The 16,559-nt window shown below is 37.8% G+C and overlaps 1 protein-coding gene across 1 annotated transcript; it reads left to right on the top strand.

Annotated features, from left to right (window-relative positions):
- Positions 1–2,094: 2,094 nt before the first annotated feature.
- traf4b (tnf receptor-associated factor 4b) lies at positions 2,095–14,633 on the top strand. Its single transcript, XM_017704379.2, has 7 exons — positions 2,095–2,453; positions 7,460–7,511; positions 8,206–8,310; positions 9,732–9,893; positions 11,527–11,688; positions 11,817–11,972; positions 13,005–14,633. Exons 1-7 carry the CDS (start codon positions 2,311–2,313, stop codon positions 13,659–13,661), a joined length of 1,437 nt encoding a protein of 478 aa, XP_017559868.1. The 5' UTR covers positions 2,095–2,310; the 3' UTR covers positions 13,662–14,633.
- The last annotated feature ends 1,926 nt before the right edge of the window (positions 14,634–16,559 follow it).

Below are 16,559 nucleotides of genomic sequence, written 5' to 3'. Positions count from 1 at the left end.
GCATCTTCCAAAGAACTCAGTAACCTTTTCAAAAATGGTGCACATGGATGAGTCATTGCAATGATGCTTGCTGTGCACCATATTAACTTGTTCCTCAACAAAGTCAATAAGTCCTTGGTTTGTTTATTGTTGGTTTGGATTTCCTCTCTTCTCCCATGTTATATAACTCATTAAAAAAAAAAGATCTGCAGGAATTTTCAAGAGGATTGACATGAATCATAGTAAATTTGGATCAAGTATTGGTTTAGTATGGGGCACTACACAAGTCCTATACATCAGATTAACAGTATTGTGGGAATACTCTAGGGGTCAAAAACACTATTATACAGCACTGTAGATATCTTCTGATATTACTTTGGACTTTTGTAAGTAACTGTTTGGATAAAAATGTTTTTTCTGTGCATGTGCTATTCATAGCACTGTGTCTTTTTCTTGTGTCATAAGTGGAGCACAGTGCATTGAGGCTGAGGTCAAACCACATATTCATGGGAGGAATTAGGAAGTAGAACTGGTCCTGCAAGCTCAGACTCGTTTCGATGAAACCGGTAATCAAAGCTGCCGAGCCGTAGTGCGCCAAGAGTCCATATTTATGCACACTGTGTAAACTCTGAGAAAGTCAAGTACTTTCAGTAATAAACTCAGTCTTCCCTGTGGAAGCCATTCTCTTGTTTTTATGAGGAATAAAAAGCTACATGTGTATCTGCATTGGCAGAAGCAAAAAGATTTATATTTAGCAAGTAGGATAGTTGCCTGACTGCATGTCTTTGGACTGTGGGAGGAAACCCACGCAGACATGGGGAGTCCACACAGACTCGGTCACCCGGCCGGGGAATCGAACCCAGGCCCTCCTTGCTGTGAGGCGACAGCGCTACCCACCACGCCACCGTGCCGCCCTTGGGCATATTGTATAAACAACATATTGTATAAAGTTTTATTATGCCACACTATTTCCACTTAGTCAAATCGAGCTGAGTCACATATACCTACACATTAAGTACAATGATTTTAATGTCAGCATATTTATGGAAGTCAAACTGATTAAATGGTTCATTTTTCTGAATGAAGATTCCTCTCAACAGCTCCATATTAACCCATTCATGTCCAACAACTACATTTAATATACCTAGGAACATTGCTGTGAGGATTTGATCGCTTGAAGTGAGGTCGGCTACTGATGTTAGATAGTTAGTTCTGGTTCACATCTGCCACTCCAGCTTATGCCAAATGTCTTGGATGGAGCTCTGTCACTCAAGAGAACTGAGAGAAGAGAGCTGAGGGGCTTTATACCTGTCTAGCCAACACTTGGCATTGGGATGGCGACCTAAAGTATGGCCCACGTGCAGCTGCTCCAGAGCGTCCCATTCTGTTCACACTGCTTGAGATTAACAAGCTGTAAAAGCCTGTGTCAGCAGCTGAATTCACTAATTAGAAGGGGCATCTGGATACTTTTGGACCTGCGGTGCTCCTTGGATGAACATGTAACAGCATCTACCCATTTGAATTTGTCGTTTTCATAGTTTTATTCAGAATCGAATTTTGATCTGGATCTGACCGTTTTTGGTCTCGTGTGACCAAAAGACTAGATTACATATAATAAATGAAGTAGTCGTTTTTTCAAATGAATCATCAGATTTGGGCTCAGACAAGCTCAGAGAACAAATGGATCAAAAGTATTAGTTTAAGGTCAAGTAATTAGTATCTACACTCCTAAAAAAGACGGTTCTTCAAAAAGGGATGATTCTATTTAGAACCATGAGTTCTATGTAGAACTGTTTCACGCTAAAATGATTCTTTGTATGGTGTAATAGTTCTTCAGAGTTTTGCAAATGGTTCATCATAGCACCAAAAAGGGTTCTGCTAGTGTTATGATCTCAAGCTAGTGACAATAGAAGAACCCTTTTGGTACTATGTAGAACCATTATAGAACCAAATCTGAAGACCCACTGCACCATGCAAAGCATTTGAGCATGAAGTGTTTCTATATAGAACCCTATAGAACTATATAGAACTCTAACTAAATAACCCTTGAACCATCTTCTTTAGGAGTGTGGAGTCAGAGCTGGATTGATGAATTTAGCCCCGCCCCCTGCTGTGGGAGGGTCGTAGCGGTTTGAAGGCGGGAGTCGAGTTACAGAAGCCCTCGCTGAGGTACCTGGATTCCGGAAATGTCACACAGCAACAAAGCGTGAAGTGGGAGGCTGGCTGGGCGCTGAAACGAGCGTTAGCAGCTTGTTCGTTCATTTAGCTGTTTTGTTCCACAGGTACGAAGGTATCGCGGTCTGTAAAGCAACTCGCAGCGCTCAAGCCGTCATGCCAGGCTTGGATTACAGGTTTATGGAGCGGCCGCGGAAGCGCTTTCTGTGTCCTTTGTGCAAGAAGCCCATGAGGGAGCCTGTCCAGGTGTCCACCTGCGGCCACAGGTTCTGTGATACCTGCCTGCAGGAATTTCTCAGGTACTGCTCTTCACTCACTGACCTACAAGCCAAACCTGTCTAAAACCTTTACTTAAGCCTTTTTCGTAGGTGGATATAGTATATAGCTATTATACCTCCTCATTTTTCTTGTTTGGGTCACCTTTTCCATGTCACTGTGACCTTAAAGGGGGAGTCCACCCATATTTGAAATAATTCAGTCCATAAGATATAAACAGTCATTTGGAGTGGTTTAATTTGAAGTGGTTGATTGTAGAGAAACTTACAGACTCAGATTTTCTTTACAGTGATAGGAACCAGGGGTCGGCATTTACTAGCCAAAACCACCAGTGAACCTGCATGTGTCTTCTGAGTCTTTATATAATAAAATAGTCATAAATCTGAAGTTTCTTTGGGAACTGTTGTGCTTTACCACGCCCTGCATGTAGCCCTCCACCACGAATTGATTAAAATAAACAGATAACAATACATTTTAAGACCAAATGTTATCTTAAAATGACCGTAAAACGATGTGTCCAACATCAGGCAGCATATATCTACCAGCTTCGTCTAATCATTTTCTGTGAAGGAGATTGTAGAGGCATTAAACTCTTTAGACAGGAGTTCCTATCACCACTGCTGTGAAATCTGACATGGACTGTTTCCCTAGAACAATAACTCTGAATCTCCAAATAACTTTGTTTACATCTCAACCTTTTAATTATGTAAATTTCTCTTTTGAAAAATTGGTGGAGTTTCCCTTTAAAAATATAAACTTAAGTTCCCAATAAACGTTCCCACTTTCAGTCATACTCAGAGAAAATATGGTTAAACATCAATACTAATGTCTTTTGATGAGGTAATTAGTATCTAGTCATGCTAATAAGTGCCATTTGTGGTGGATTAATAGGTGTAAACATTACATTTACTGCTCTTATATCAACCAGCATTACCTTTTAGTGTGTGATTTGGTCAAAAAACTTTAGAAGAAAACAATGCAGGCCTATATTAGCAATTGACTGGTTGCTATGCAGTGTTTATTTTGGTAAATCTTCATATGCTGAAAAGGTTGAGCACCGAATGTACTTGATTCAAATATGTACACGGTTGCCAATTAAATATATTACACCAACACAGCTGCCCAAAGTAAGTACTGGAAGACATAATTTCCCAAAGTGGAGATGATGTACATATTTCAACAGAATAAGTCAAATGCATCTCAGCAAATGAGTGACAAAAACATACAGTAGGTTCTTAACCCCCACTTCCAAATTTGACCCACAAGGATCAGTTACGAGGGGACAAAGCAGCACTATAGTGAATTATGGCTAAACAGGTCTAGCAAGATGTCAGATATTTTAAAGAGAGCACAAGAAAAGGTGTACATTTCTTGCATTGACTTTAAAGAATAACTACCTCCTTTTACCAAGCCAAGTGGACCGATACAGTGGTAGTTTTTATAACTCTGTCTATCATTGCTGGTGTTTTTGTCACTTATGGAACAAAAGTGCACGCTTTATTTCTTGATTCCTCGAGCTTAATTTACAAAGCCTTATCAACAAAGCAAATAGTTTAAGGTCCAAATGATTTTTATCATTCCAGTTGTTCAGGTTGATGATATGGTCCTAAAACATTTTGTTTTCAGTCACTGATCTTTGCTGTAGTGTCACAAAAAGACACTGTTTTTTTTTTTCCCTTTTAACAGTGACACTCTTTGTTGAAGGTGTGCTGCAGATCTCATCGCTCTGATAAGGGACAGTTTCACTCATCAGTCGAGCACATGTTGTGCGCTCACTAACTTGTTTGTGCTGTAGTGAAGGATCAGGCTTGTTTTTACAGTGGTTGTTCAGTTGTGTGTAGTATTAGTTTCATTTTCAACGTGGATGTTTTCTGAAAAGAGAAGAATTTGTAGATCTGTATTTAACAAAAGGCCTCTATTTTTCTTAGGTTCTCTCTTTTTTCTTCAGTTCTCTTTCATACAACAAGATACAAACACTATTTGTCTGTGTCATAAAGGCATCATTTGGAATGCATTGGATGGTACAAGCTACAACATGATGTTTTGGTTTGGTGTCCTCCTACTGCCTACTGCCGAACTTCATGACCGTACTTAACATAAGACATGTTTGATAGACCTGTGGAATGTCTATAGAGTGGAAAACATGCAATGGAAAGAGCCTGTCTTGGAGGGATTTGGGGATGTTTTTCAGTCCATGTGGTTCATTTCCTTGTGTTTGGTTCTTATTTACTGCCACAAATGTTACCCACTTGAACTATTCACTGTTAAAATAAAGGCCAAAGGGGATTCCTTTGGTTCCTTGAACATACTGAGATAGGTGGATGAACCCTTTTAAAGGGTCCATTTAGGAACGTTTATTTTGACCCATGGAACACACCTTACAGTGCACAAACACTGCGACTGTGGTGGTACTGTGAAGGGTACATATTCAGTTCCTTTACTAAGGGAACATAAATGTGCCAAATTCCATTGTAATTAAATAACTTAAGTTGCATCGACACCTTACACTCACTCAGTCTGGACACCAAGGTTTTTATTTTATTTTCCTGATTTAAAAATTAGGAAAATGTACAGATATACACATTTTTCCTTTGGAAAGTCAAAATAATGTACCTTTAAAACTTACTTGAAGGATACCGTTCAACTGTAAGAACCATGTTGTATGTTTTTTAAATTTACATTATTTGTTTAGGAGGCAAATGAGCCCTAGTCTTATTGTTTGATAGGACTATTCAGTAATTTCTATGTAACTGCTATGAATTATTCAGATAAATTAAAACAGTGACTACTATGTGAGTTTGTAAGTTATGTAGTTGGGTAGAGTGAGAAATTGAAGTGTAGATGCATATAAAGGCCCTCATGAGTTTAAGGGGTTAAATGCAAAGCCTTAGTATTCAGTTATTAATCCTAAAACCTATAACTACCTATAAATGATTACCTACATATTATTTAGTAACTACTATGATATATATATATATATATATATATATATATATATATATATATATATATATATATATATATATATATATATATATATATATACGTTATGTAGACCTTCTTAATTAGTTACTAAGTTGAATCAAGTGTGCGAGATGAAGGGCAGCACTAAAAAGAGCATAGTGTGGCGTCCCTGGGACTGACTTTGGTAAATCCTGGGTTGTTGTGCTGGATGTACCCACTGCTGTGAGTATCAGTAGAGTCAGCAAAATTCCGAAGTGCCTCGTGATCAGTTTTAGACAAGTTGTGCCATGAATGCCACTACGTCAAGGCTGCTTTTAGAAGCAGATCACGACACGTCACTTCAAGGAAAAAATCTTGCTCCAGTCAGAAAATCACAGTGTCAAAATGAAAGCAAACACAATTAGTCACATGTGTCATTCAGGGCTCAGTATTAGTGGTACTGCACATCCAAACATATGACGAATGGCATCTCATCAACCTAGAGTATAGACATTTCCCTCATAGTTACCTTTTAAGCATACTGGGCATTGGTTGTACTGTAAATGATAGTTTGGAGATACTGGTTTTTATTTTTTTATCACTATTTTAACATTTTGCATTAGTACAATATATCCACCTTAGTTTTCATGTGGCCACTGTGTTTCAGGATTATGGTTAAAATATCCAGTTAGGGAGAGGAAGTGTCGTTCGTTACTGTTTTAGTGAAGTCAAAAAATCTGTACTTTACACATTATACTCTCTTTATAATTGGATATATTAATTGGATATATATATAGCTAAAAGGCATACTTCAAGTTCTAACCTTAAAACAAGTGTTATTTAAAAACGGAGACATACAAAGTAAAGAATGTTACTTGCATGTCTGTTACAAGTTTAAAAATGCCTATATTTAAAATAGAGCTGACATAAAAATCCCATATAGCTTGATGCTTCATGATAGCTTGATGTTCATATAGCTAGCTAGCATTGTGAATATTTAATCAGCATGATAAAGCTGGATTTAAAGAGAGTGCCTGACTCTCAGTGGAAACACAATTAAAAGGTTGTGATAAAATCACTTTATTAGACTGAATAATTTGTCTAGGCTAAAAATGGAATTTAAAGCCTTTTGAAGTGTTTCTGTTGTCAGATTGATTAAGCTACAAACCTTGGCACACAAGTATTCGAGCATCCTGACAAGAGCGATTATTGATACTTTTATTTAGTCCCACATTTTTATCATGAAAATATGTTATAAGCATTCAGTGTATTGTCTGTGTATGCGTCAGACGTTTCAGATAACAGATTGGCATTCACGGTGCAAAAGCCTACAGATACATTATGAATAATTATCAATAAAGTGAGAAGTTGTCTCAGCCCGTAACATATAGTTTCTTAATGGATGTATGGTGTACAGCTATGTATCATGTACATATGCACAGTCAAATCAACTGAATCCAATTCATTACTTTTTGTAAAACGTTCAACACTTACGCTCTAAACCTCTTAATTTGCCAGGACCACCGGCAGGTCCAAACTTCTGTTAAACTTTTTTGAACCTAAAAATAACTCAGCTGGTTGTAGTTCTTGTAGTTACTGAATAGTAAGCCTTAGGATGTTTAATCCTGAGAAATGAAGGGGTTAAACAAAAACGCTTTAAGTATGGGGCACATGGATGTGCACCAACAACATGTAAGATTTAATTAGGCTGACAGATTAGCACACACTAATCAGCTTTATGTTTGTTTTGGGGGGCTTTTATGATTCGAGGCAGATGCTCCTAGGCATCAGCTGACCCAGAAAGTATTACAGCACAAACATATGCACACAGTAGTGAATACAGTACAGCAAACAAGCCACTGATGTTTACTGATGCAACATTCAAATAGTAAATCCACAAGAAATGCAATGTGGCTTTAACCCACTGAACCCAGACTTATTATTCAGTAATTTATCTTTAGACTGATTATTCAGTAACTACTTTAAATGTTATAAAATAGCATGTACATCCTTTGAGTTTCTTTACCCTTATAACTGTGTATTAGGTCTCTCGAACTTGTTTACATCTTCTTTGTGTTTTCTTCAGTGAGGGAATATTCAAATGCCCAGAAGATCAGCTGCCTCTGGACTATGCTAAAGTAAGTACCACACTATCGGCATCAGAGCCCTGCAGTAGGATTCATTAGACCTTACAAAGTTCAACTTATCCGTAGATCATGTAGTTTATCGTTGATGTCAAAAGAAAAACATGGATCTTCAAAATAGTAGCTTTACAGGATATGATAAAAGATCTTAACTTTTAATGTAAGTCCATGTAAACAACATGTTTAACAGCTTTACATTTGTGTTGTGCTGTTGGGACATTGCACATTTCTCTTATTTGTAATACTGCTGCCTGGATGCGAGCACTCTAATACTTAAGAGCAGTGTGTTTTTCTTTTAGTGTATTATTGGAATGCTCTATTCTGTTTGATGTACCAGCCATTTTATTAAGCACATCTGCTGACCAATGTAACCAGTGTAACTATGAATTGAGAGCAGTCTACCGACGAAAAATAGCCAGTCAACAGTGTCCTGTGGGCATCCCATCAGTGTCACTGCAGTGCTGAGAATGATCCACCAGCCAAATGATACTTGCTCTGTGGTGGTCCTGTGGGGGTCCTTACCATTGAAATACTGGGTGAAAGTGGGCTTACAAAATAAGTATATGGTAAGTGGAGCTGATAAAATGGACAAAGCCTGTAGATAAAAGGATGTGAACTTAATGAAGTGGCTGGTTTAGGTATATTGTGTGCCCTTATAAGCCGAAATAATGTATGGATTATTATTTAGATTTTTCCAGATGTGGAGCTGGAGCAGCAGATTCTGGCTCTGCCCATTCTCTGCATCCACAGTGAGGAGGGCTGCCGCTGGATAGCACAGAATAAACAACTTCAGGTAAGACCCACGTCCAAAGACACATGCATTCAGGCACTTAACAAACATCCGTGTGCATAGCTATAATAACAAATCCAACTGAATTCTGTGAAGGGAAATAGAGCACTGCGCAAAGCACTTAAACACATCATTTAAAACTATTTATTTGGGCAACATGTGATTAGAATAGATGGAAGTAAACATAAATACAGTAAAAAGTGAAAGAGAAATTTTTTTTGAAGCAGTGAACATTTTAGAGCTTGATGTTTTAGAGCTTGAGATTTCTCCTCAGCCTCTCGCGCTATAGCATAGATTTGTAAATTCCACCACCAGCACACCTGATTTAACATACTGAAGGACTGAGTAGAACCAGGTCACTCCTTATTGTATTGCAATTGTTTGTATTTATTGTGGAAAAGTGTGAGCAAATAAATGCTTATTGACTGGCACAAAAATATTGTGTCTAAAGCTTTTGCACAGTACTGCACTTTCCCCATATTGAACACTATTGCCTAATTTTAAAAAGCCTGACTCAGATCTAAACATGGCTTTACTTGGGTCAGCAGTTTATTACTACTTAACTGAGTCATCTCTAACCTTTAGAAGCTACAATTATTGCTGGCAATAATCAAAGCATGCTGTGATTTAATATAAATTATACATACAAATAAGTTTTTCCTCAGGAAAAAATGCAGAAAGTGCAACAGGACCTATAGAATGGAAAGAAAATTAATATTTAATCTAAATAGGTAGATAAACAATAATAATAACTATACACTTCTAAGAATGAATTAAAATATATTTAGATGTATAAGATGTATATTAGATGTATTTTGTGGTTTTGATCCATTTCTACTGATTCATTTGTCATACATTTTACACTATATAAAGGACAGCTGGGATTTTCAATTAATTAAAGTGAAAAAGGATGAAATGTTACTGTTGTTCAGTCTGACAGTTAAATAGTTATAGCTCAAATGTTTTTTGTAATTTCTGAGCTGTTGTTTACAGATGGTTTCAGTGATGGGGATCATGCTTTTATTATCCTCATGTTTAGGATACTGCCCAAGAAATACATTGGGCATTGGGTAGTGTACTAAAATGTAAGCTGCACTTATTTTATTGTACTGCACTGTGTATTGTAGTTTATTGTATTGTATTGTATCTTATTGTTATTGTATTGCATTGAATGGCACAGAGTTCTGCGTTCAACTCTTTCTTTTTCTCTTGGTGTCTGCAGTGACATCTTGTTTCTAGCAGTATCTGAGCTCAGGACGGTCTTTTTCTCTAAGCTATTGGTAACTAGCAAGATACTTTCTCTAGACAGATAAAGCACTTCTTGTAAGTCGCTCTGGATAAGAGCATCTGCTAAATGCTGTAAATGTAAATGTAGAGCACGTTCAGCACAGAGTGATAGCAGTTCCTCTTTTTTCCTTCTTTAGGGCCACCTACAGGTATGTGCCTATAATGTGGTGCCGTGTCCAAACCGTTGCTCTGTCAAGCTGCCGCGACGAAACCTCCCCGAGCACCTGCAGCACGACTGCTCTAAGAGGAAGCTCCGCTGTGACCACTGCTCCCAAGAGTTCACTGGAGAAGCACATGAGGTCAGCCAGAACACTCCAAACCCTCATTTCTACTGTCTGTGGTTTGGATTTATTGTAAAAAGATGGAAGATTAATACATAAGGATGACGAATCTGTGATGGCTTAAAATGTGCTGCTACAACAAAAAGATCTCAAAAAGAATTCCTGGGATTTGTTAAGGATGCAGAAATTTAAAAACGAGAAATTGGATTTGAAGCAGTGTATCGAGTAAACTGTTTTTGCCTTCTTGAAAATGATTCTATACAGCACCAAAAAGGGTTCTTTTATTGTTATGATGACAAGCTTGTAACAATAGAAGAACCCTATTCGGTACTATATAGAACCCTTTTTAAAAAATGTTCTATATGGAACCATGTACACCACATTATTTATCAATCTGAAAAACAATTTGACAATGCAGAGAACACTTACGTATGCAAATGGTTCTTTGAATGTTCATGGTTCTATGCAGAACCATTGTGTTTACTAACCCTTGAAGGGCTTTCCTTTGCTCTCAAAACAGCCTTCCTTCTTTATGGCTTGGTTCCACAAGATGGTCCTTGGAAACGCTGGGTCCATGTTTACATGATTGCATCATGCAAATCCAGTGAATTTTTCAGGTGCACCCCAAATCCCAAATGTGTTCTATTGGATTCAGATGCAGTGACTGGGAAGTCCACTGAAGAACACAGAACTTATTGTCATGTTCATAAAACCAGTTTGAGATTTGTAACATGGTGCATTATCATAATGGAAGTGGCCATGGTGCAAACATTAACAACCTAAGATTAACATATGAACACAAAACCGTCTTCAGGCACTTGAATATTGGAAAATGTATCATATTGAGATGCTGCCTTGTAGTTTTTCCCAATTTTCTCCCCAATTTAGTGTAATTCCACCCATTAGTTAGGACTCACCCAATCACACAATACCACCAGCATAAGGAGGGCAAAGGCAAGCACATGCTTCCTTCGACTGATGTAAAGTGCACTACTACATCTTTTTGAACTGCTGCTAATGCAGCGTCTTTGTGCTTGAAGGAGAACAGTAACCTCCAATTCTGTTACATCAGCTAACAGACACCTGCGCTGGCTAGAATCGCATTGAGTGATGTAGAGAGAGGGAGGGTCAAATTGCACTCTCTTGTACTCCCAGCCATGGATGGATGTAGCATCACAGGGCCAATGCTTAGATGGTTGCATCACTTGGGTCTAATATCCCTGGAGTCTACATGAAAGAAAAAAAAAGTAAACAAAAAACTTTATGCATGATAACACACAAAATGGTACAGATTAAAAAGCATTAATAGAACTGTTATAAAAGGACTATGTATATTACAAAATATCAGCAGTTGCACTGAAAGAACTCATGACTGATCAAAATATCACACTTATCGTGCTGTCAGATGTAACCTTACTATTGATTTACTAGTTAATTGTACAATAGATGAAGGTTAAGTATTTCATGTGTTTGTTACCTTATATATTACAGCTCATCAAAAATATGTTGTTTACTCTAGAAGGACCTGACAATCAGTTCCATGTCTGGCAGTGTAAATGTGTGATATTTTTGATGTTTCTAACACCTCTATTTAAGAATATTATGAGGATGAATAGATCATAAATGTTTTACACTCTTTATTCTCCCACAGAGACACCAGGACATGTGTCCAGAGGAGAGCATTTACTGTGAGAATAAATGTGGGGCTCGTATGGTGCGCAGACTGCTGACTCAGCACACTATGTCTGAATGCCCCAAGCGCAAACTGTCCTGCAAGTATTGTGGCAAGGAGTTCCTGTGTGACACTATTCAGGTCTACCTTATGAAACCTTTGTCTTACTTAATACACAGCAGTTAATGCTGTGTTCATCATCATCACCATTCATCATCATTACTAATGTGTTTTCCTTTGTCTTAAAACTTTTTCTTTTTTTAAAACAGCATCACCAGAAACAGTGCCCACGCTTCCCAGTGCAGTGCCCCAACAAATGTGGCACACTTGGCATCGCCCGAGAGGATTTAATGGCTCACGTTAAGGAAACTTGTGGGACTTCCATAGTGTTTTGCCCATTTAAAGAGGCTGGCTGCAAATACAGAGTAAGTATGGATGTTTCACTTGCCATCAGGAATGATGCATCAGTTGCCTAGTCATATCAGCTGATGTTGAAGATTTACCAGCAAACTGATGTTAAGCACCTTACGTTATAATGAACAAATGTATGTAGGCAGAAAAATCGAGACTATTAATCTGATGGTCACCACATGCTTCTTTTAAAGTAACACAGGCTGAAATGTTAAGTTTGAATACAAAGCGTCATCATGGTTTAAACAACAAAAAGTGTAAAATGCATCTAAATCTATCCTTTAGTATGAGTAAAGCATGTTATAGCACACACAAGCTCTGACCCCTGTGCTGTCATACACTGTATGTCCAAAAATATCAAGGCACTCCTTCTAATTAGTGACTACAGCTACTATAAGGTTCACTTATTGACTCATTGTCAATAGAATTGGACAGTCCCATACCCAAAGCCATGCATTGCCTAGAGGGATATAAAGCCACTTGGCACTGGGCTGTGAAGCAATGGAGCTGGAGTGGCATTTGTAATCCAAAACTAACCATGCAACATCTGTTCCTGACCTCACTAATGCTCTTGTGGCTGAATGTAGTCAAATCCTCACAGCAATGCTCCAACATCTAGTGCAGGGGCCAGCAACCTAGATGTTAAGAAGAGCCATTTTTTTCCTTTCAACAAAAATCAAACCACATACAGCTGGAGTGATCATAAATGCAAATAAGTCCATTCATCTCCAAATTATGGATGTCCTTCTTTCTCTTTGCCTTTTCATTAGCTACTAGCTAGGCCAAATTGTGGTCTGTGTTGTTGTGACCAGCAGTCTGCGTGCCAGTCTTTAGGGTTAAAGGGTGAATTAGCAGATATAGGCTAAAAATTGAATTCATCTGTGGAGCTGCAACATGGCAGCAAAATAGCTGCATGCTGCTCTGGAGCCACGTGTTGCTGACCCCTGATCTAGTGTAAAGCCTTCGTATAGTTTTTTGTATTTGTATTTTTTTAGCTTTTGTATAGCTTATTTATTTATTTCTTCTCATTCTTCTCTTTCTGTCAGTGCTCCAAGCCTGCAGTGGCCAATCATCTAGAAGAGGCCACTCAGTCCCATCTCTCTTTATTGTGTGGAGTGGTAAATCGGCAAAGACTTGAGCTGAGGGAGCTGCGGCGTCGTGTGGAGGAACTCTCTGGAAGCCAAGACGGCACTCTGCTCTGGAAAGTCTGTGACTACAGCCGCCATCTGCAAGAGGCCAGGACCCGGACCAGTGGTAGCTTGGAGCTCTTCAGTCCTGCATTCTATTCACATCGCCATGGTTACCGCCTCCAAGTCTCCGCCTTTCCCAATGGCAACGGCAGTGGTGAGGGCTCCTACCTGTCCATTTACATCAGAATTCTGCCGGGAGAGTACGATGGTCTGCTGGAGTGGCCTTTTCCTTACCGTGTCACCTTCTCACTGCTGGACCAGAGTGACCCTGCTCTCTCCAAACCCCAGCACATCTTAGAGAGCTTCAATCCAGATCCCAACTGGAAGAACTTCCAGCGACCTCAGCCTGGGGCGATGGGGAGTGTCCGTGGAGGTTGCCTGGATGAGAGCATGCTAGGCTTTGGCTACCCCAAATTCATCTCCCATGAGCAAATGAGGAAAAGGAACTACATCAGGGATAATGCTATCTTCATCAAAGCCTCCATAGATGTGGTCCAAAGGATAATCAACTGAACTCAACATGAGATATAGGATTCAATGAGTTTGACTGCTTTTTACTGGCATTAACTGTAAAAAGTGACTGGAGAGAAAAAGAAGGTTGATAGCAAAATAATAATGGACCAGGAGAGGGACAGATTTGAGTTAGCAAGAAGGAAAAACTCATCTCAGTACAGAGCTACCCATCAAGTTCACTTGGGCAATATTAGGATGAAGTGATATTCTTTAAACTTTTCCAACCTGCATTTAAAATAAATTTGCTTACTATTTTACACTGTATATGATTTAATCTGAAAAAAATAGCCTAGTGTTTTGTTTCTTTCACATTGCCCCTACAGGGTCAACAGTTCTAATAACTCAGCACTCATCAGAACCTCTAAAGACACAGCTATGCTGGCTGCTACGTCACCTCAGCTTCCCTATTGCCTTATACTTTTCCATACAGCACATAGTTCCTGCCATGCACCAGTGCTTGAATGTTTTTTGTACCTTAATCCAGCAATTTATTACCATATTTCAGTTCTAGAAAAACTGAAATTCAGGTTGCTTTTGAAGACTGTGCATATATTTACAGATAATCAATAATTCTGTTATCGCACTTTCTCTTTATGGAAGCAGCAAGTACTTTACATTAAAGCCCATTCTCTAAATATTACCTCCTGTGGTACTTTTTACACAGAGTAAATATATAGTTCATACTTAATGTACCAACCCAAAACTAAACAGTAAAAATGTACAGTAGATTTTTTTTATATTCCTCCTAAAATTACTTTTGTAACAAACACTATGGAAGGGATATGATTTATAAGGATTTGAAGGTTAGGACAGTTAAATAACTAAGCACAGCATATATTGTCTGTGTTTCTGAGGTTCATGATTCAGGGTTTAGGATTTTATACACATTTGAAGTTATTGCATTGGAATTCATGTTACACCAGGTTGCTAAATGTGAAGTCATTTAAATAAAAGGTGTTTTTTTTATTGAAACAGTTTTCATGTTGTGTTTTCATGTCATACCATAAACATTACTGTTTACCATCGACTGAATAGGCCTGGCATGCAGGCAACGCTGAGCCATATTTTTTTGTTTATGATTGCCAGTGTTCTGCACCAGAACGGTATTGTAAATTGTAATGAAACATAGAGATCTTACTTAATACAGGAACATTTAAAAAGCATTTAAACTGATCCTCACTGCACATTTTAAATCCCATGTTTATCAGGATGATGATAAACCACTGTAGTTTTAATAGATGGCTCTGTGAGGAATCTCAATAATGTTGAACATTTATTAGAAATACATGCATCATTTTACTGTGCTGTCCTGTATGACTTTCTGTAATCTCAACAAATGTTACCTTACCTGAGGTGTAAGAAGGACTTCTGTAATCAGAATCATTAATACTACTCAAGCTTCTTTATTATTAAATTACAAAAAGATTTCAAACTGCCAAAAAAAAGTTAACATTTACATCGATATAGTACAGTAATCTGTCTTCTTGTCTTGCCTCTGTGGATCACATAACCAATGTAATAGGTACTGTTGAGCAGCAAAAAAAAATCTAGAAGAAATGAACAGTATTTTACAGAACCCGATCAAAAAACATGCAAATCTGCTCCAGAGTAAAAACTACATTTGAAAGTGTGGATAACATGATAACATTATTTTGTTGATCTACACAGAATTATGACCGCAGTACTTGTTTACTCAGTAAACTACACCCGTTTCCGCTGAGTGTCCCTTCAGCAGAGTCGGAGCACACAGCAGGCACTGTCACACTTTATTTGAAGCAAGCGTGGACAAGATGTGCTAACTTTCCAAAATTACTCAGCTTTAATCGCTTGTCATGTTAACTGATACCTTTTACAGATGTGTTCTCGTTCACCTCAATCTTATGCTGTGCTACACAAATAACAATACAACATACATACATTACTAAAATAACATAATATATAAATATTAATAGTAAACACATTCAATGTCCAGTGTACTGGACATTTGGACTTTGGTGCATGAAATGCAGATTTTGAAAAAAAAAAAGTAAGATTTTGATAGTTTGTTAGTATAAGATGTTCTTTTTTTGATGAAACATTGACTGTATTTGGAGTATCTGACTTGAAATGTTAGAATTATTATTTGTTTATTTATTTATTTTACAAAATAGTATATAGAGGTACATTAAAGTATATCATTTTTGTATTTTTGTAGTGTTTGTGTATGAAAGAGCTTTGGTAATATGAGTATTCAATTTCTTCAATAAATACAGTCACATTAAATGTAAATGAAAAATAAATACATTTATGACAAAAAGAGTTCCTTGTTAAGGGGTGACACCAGTGACAAATCAACTAAAACTTTGTTTGGAATTAACCTCCTTTTTTGCACACATGTAGATGTTAATGGACATATTAAGATTGTTTGGTTGGGAATTTTCAAGAAAACGTATCCACCTGAATTCCCACTCCAAGTGGAGAATGACTTATAGAGAAGGGGTGTCATGAATTTGGCACATGTGAGTTCAGGTCCAGCTTTGGCAGGTAGCCTGATCTCTCCAGTGCACTGTCCACTTTTACGCTAATAAACAGCACCATTTTAGTTTATTTTGTTTTTCTTTTTTTACAAGGCTACGAAAAGATTTAAAAGTGCCTAAAGGGAGTCAAAATGGACATTAAGCAAACCTCTAATTAGAAGAATTACAATATTAGAACGTTTACTCTTTAGGTCCAGCTTTCATTTCTACCCATCAGCACAAAGCTGTCTTCTGTCTTCACACACATATGAACTTGAGTGACATCCCATTCTTAATTTATAGGGTTTAATATGATGTTGGCCCACCCTTTGCAGCTATAACAGCTTCAACTCTTCTGGGAAGGCTTTCCACAAGGTTTAGGAGTGAGTTTATGGGAATTTTT

Source organism: Pygocentrus nattereri, chromosome 16 (assembly GCF_015220715.1).
Source record: "Pygocentrus nattereri isolate fPygNat1 chromosome 16, fPygNat1.pri, whole genome shotgun sequence".
In the NCBI taxonomy this organism is placed as follows: domain Eukaryota; kingdom Metazoa; phylum Chordata; class Actinopteri; order Characiformes; family Serrasalmidae; genus Pygocentrus; species Pygocentrus nattereri.
This window is presented reverse-complemented; position numbering and strand designations above follow the sequence as displayed.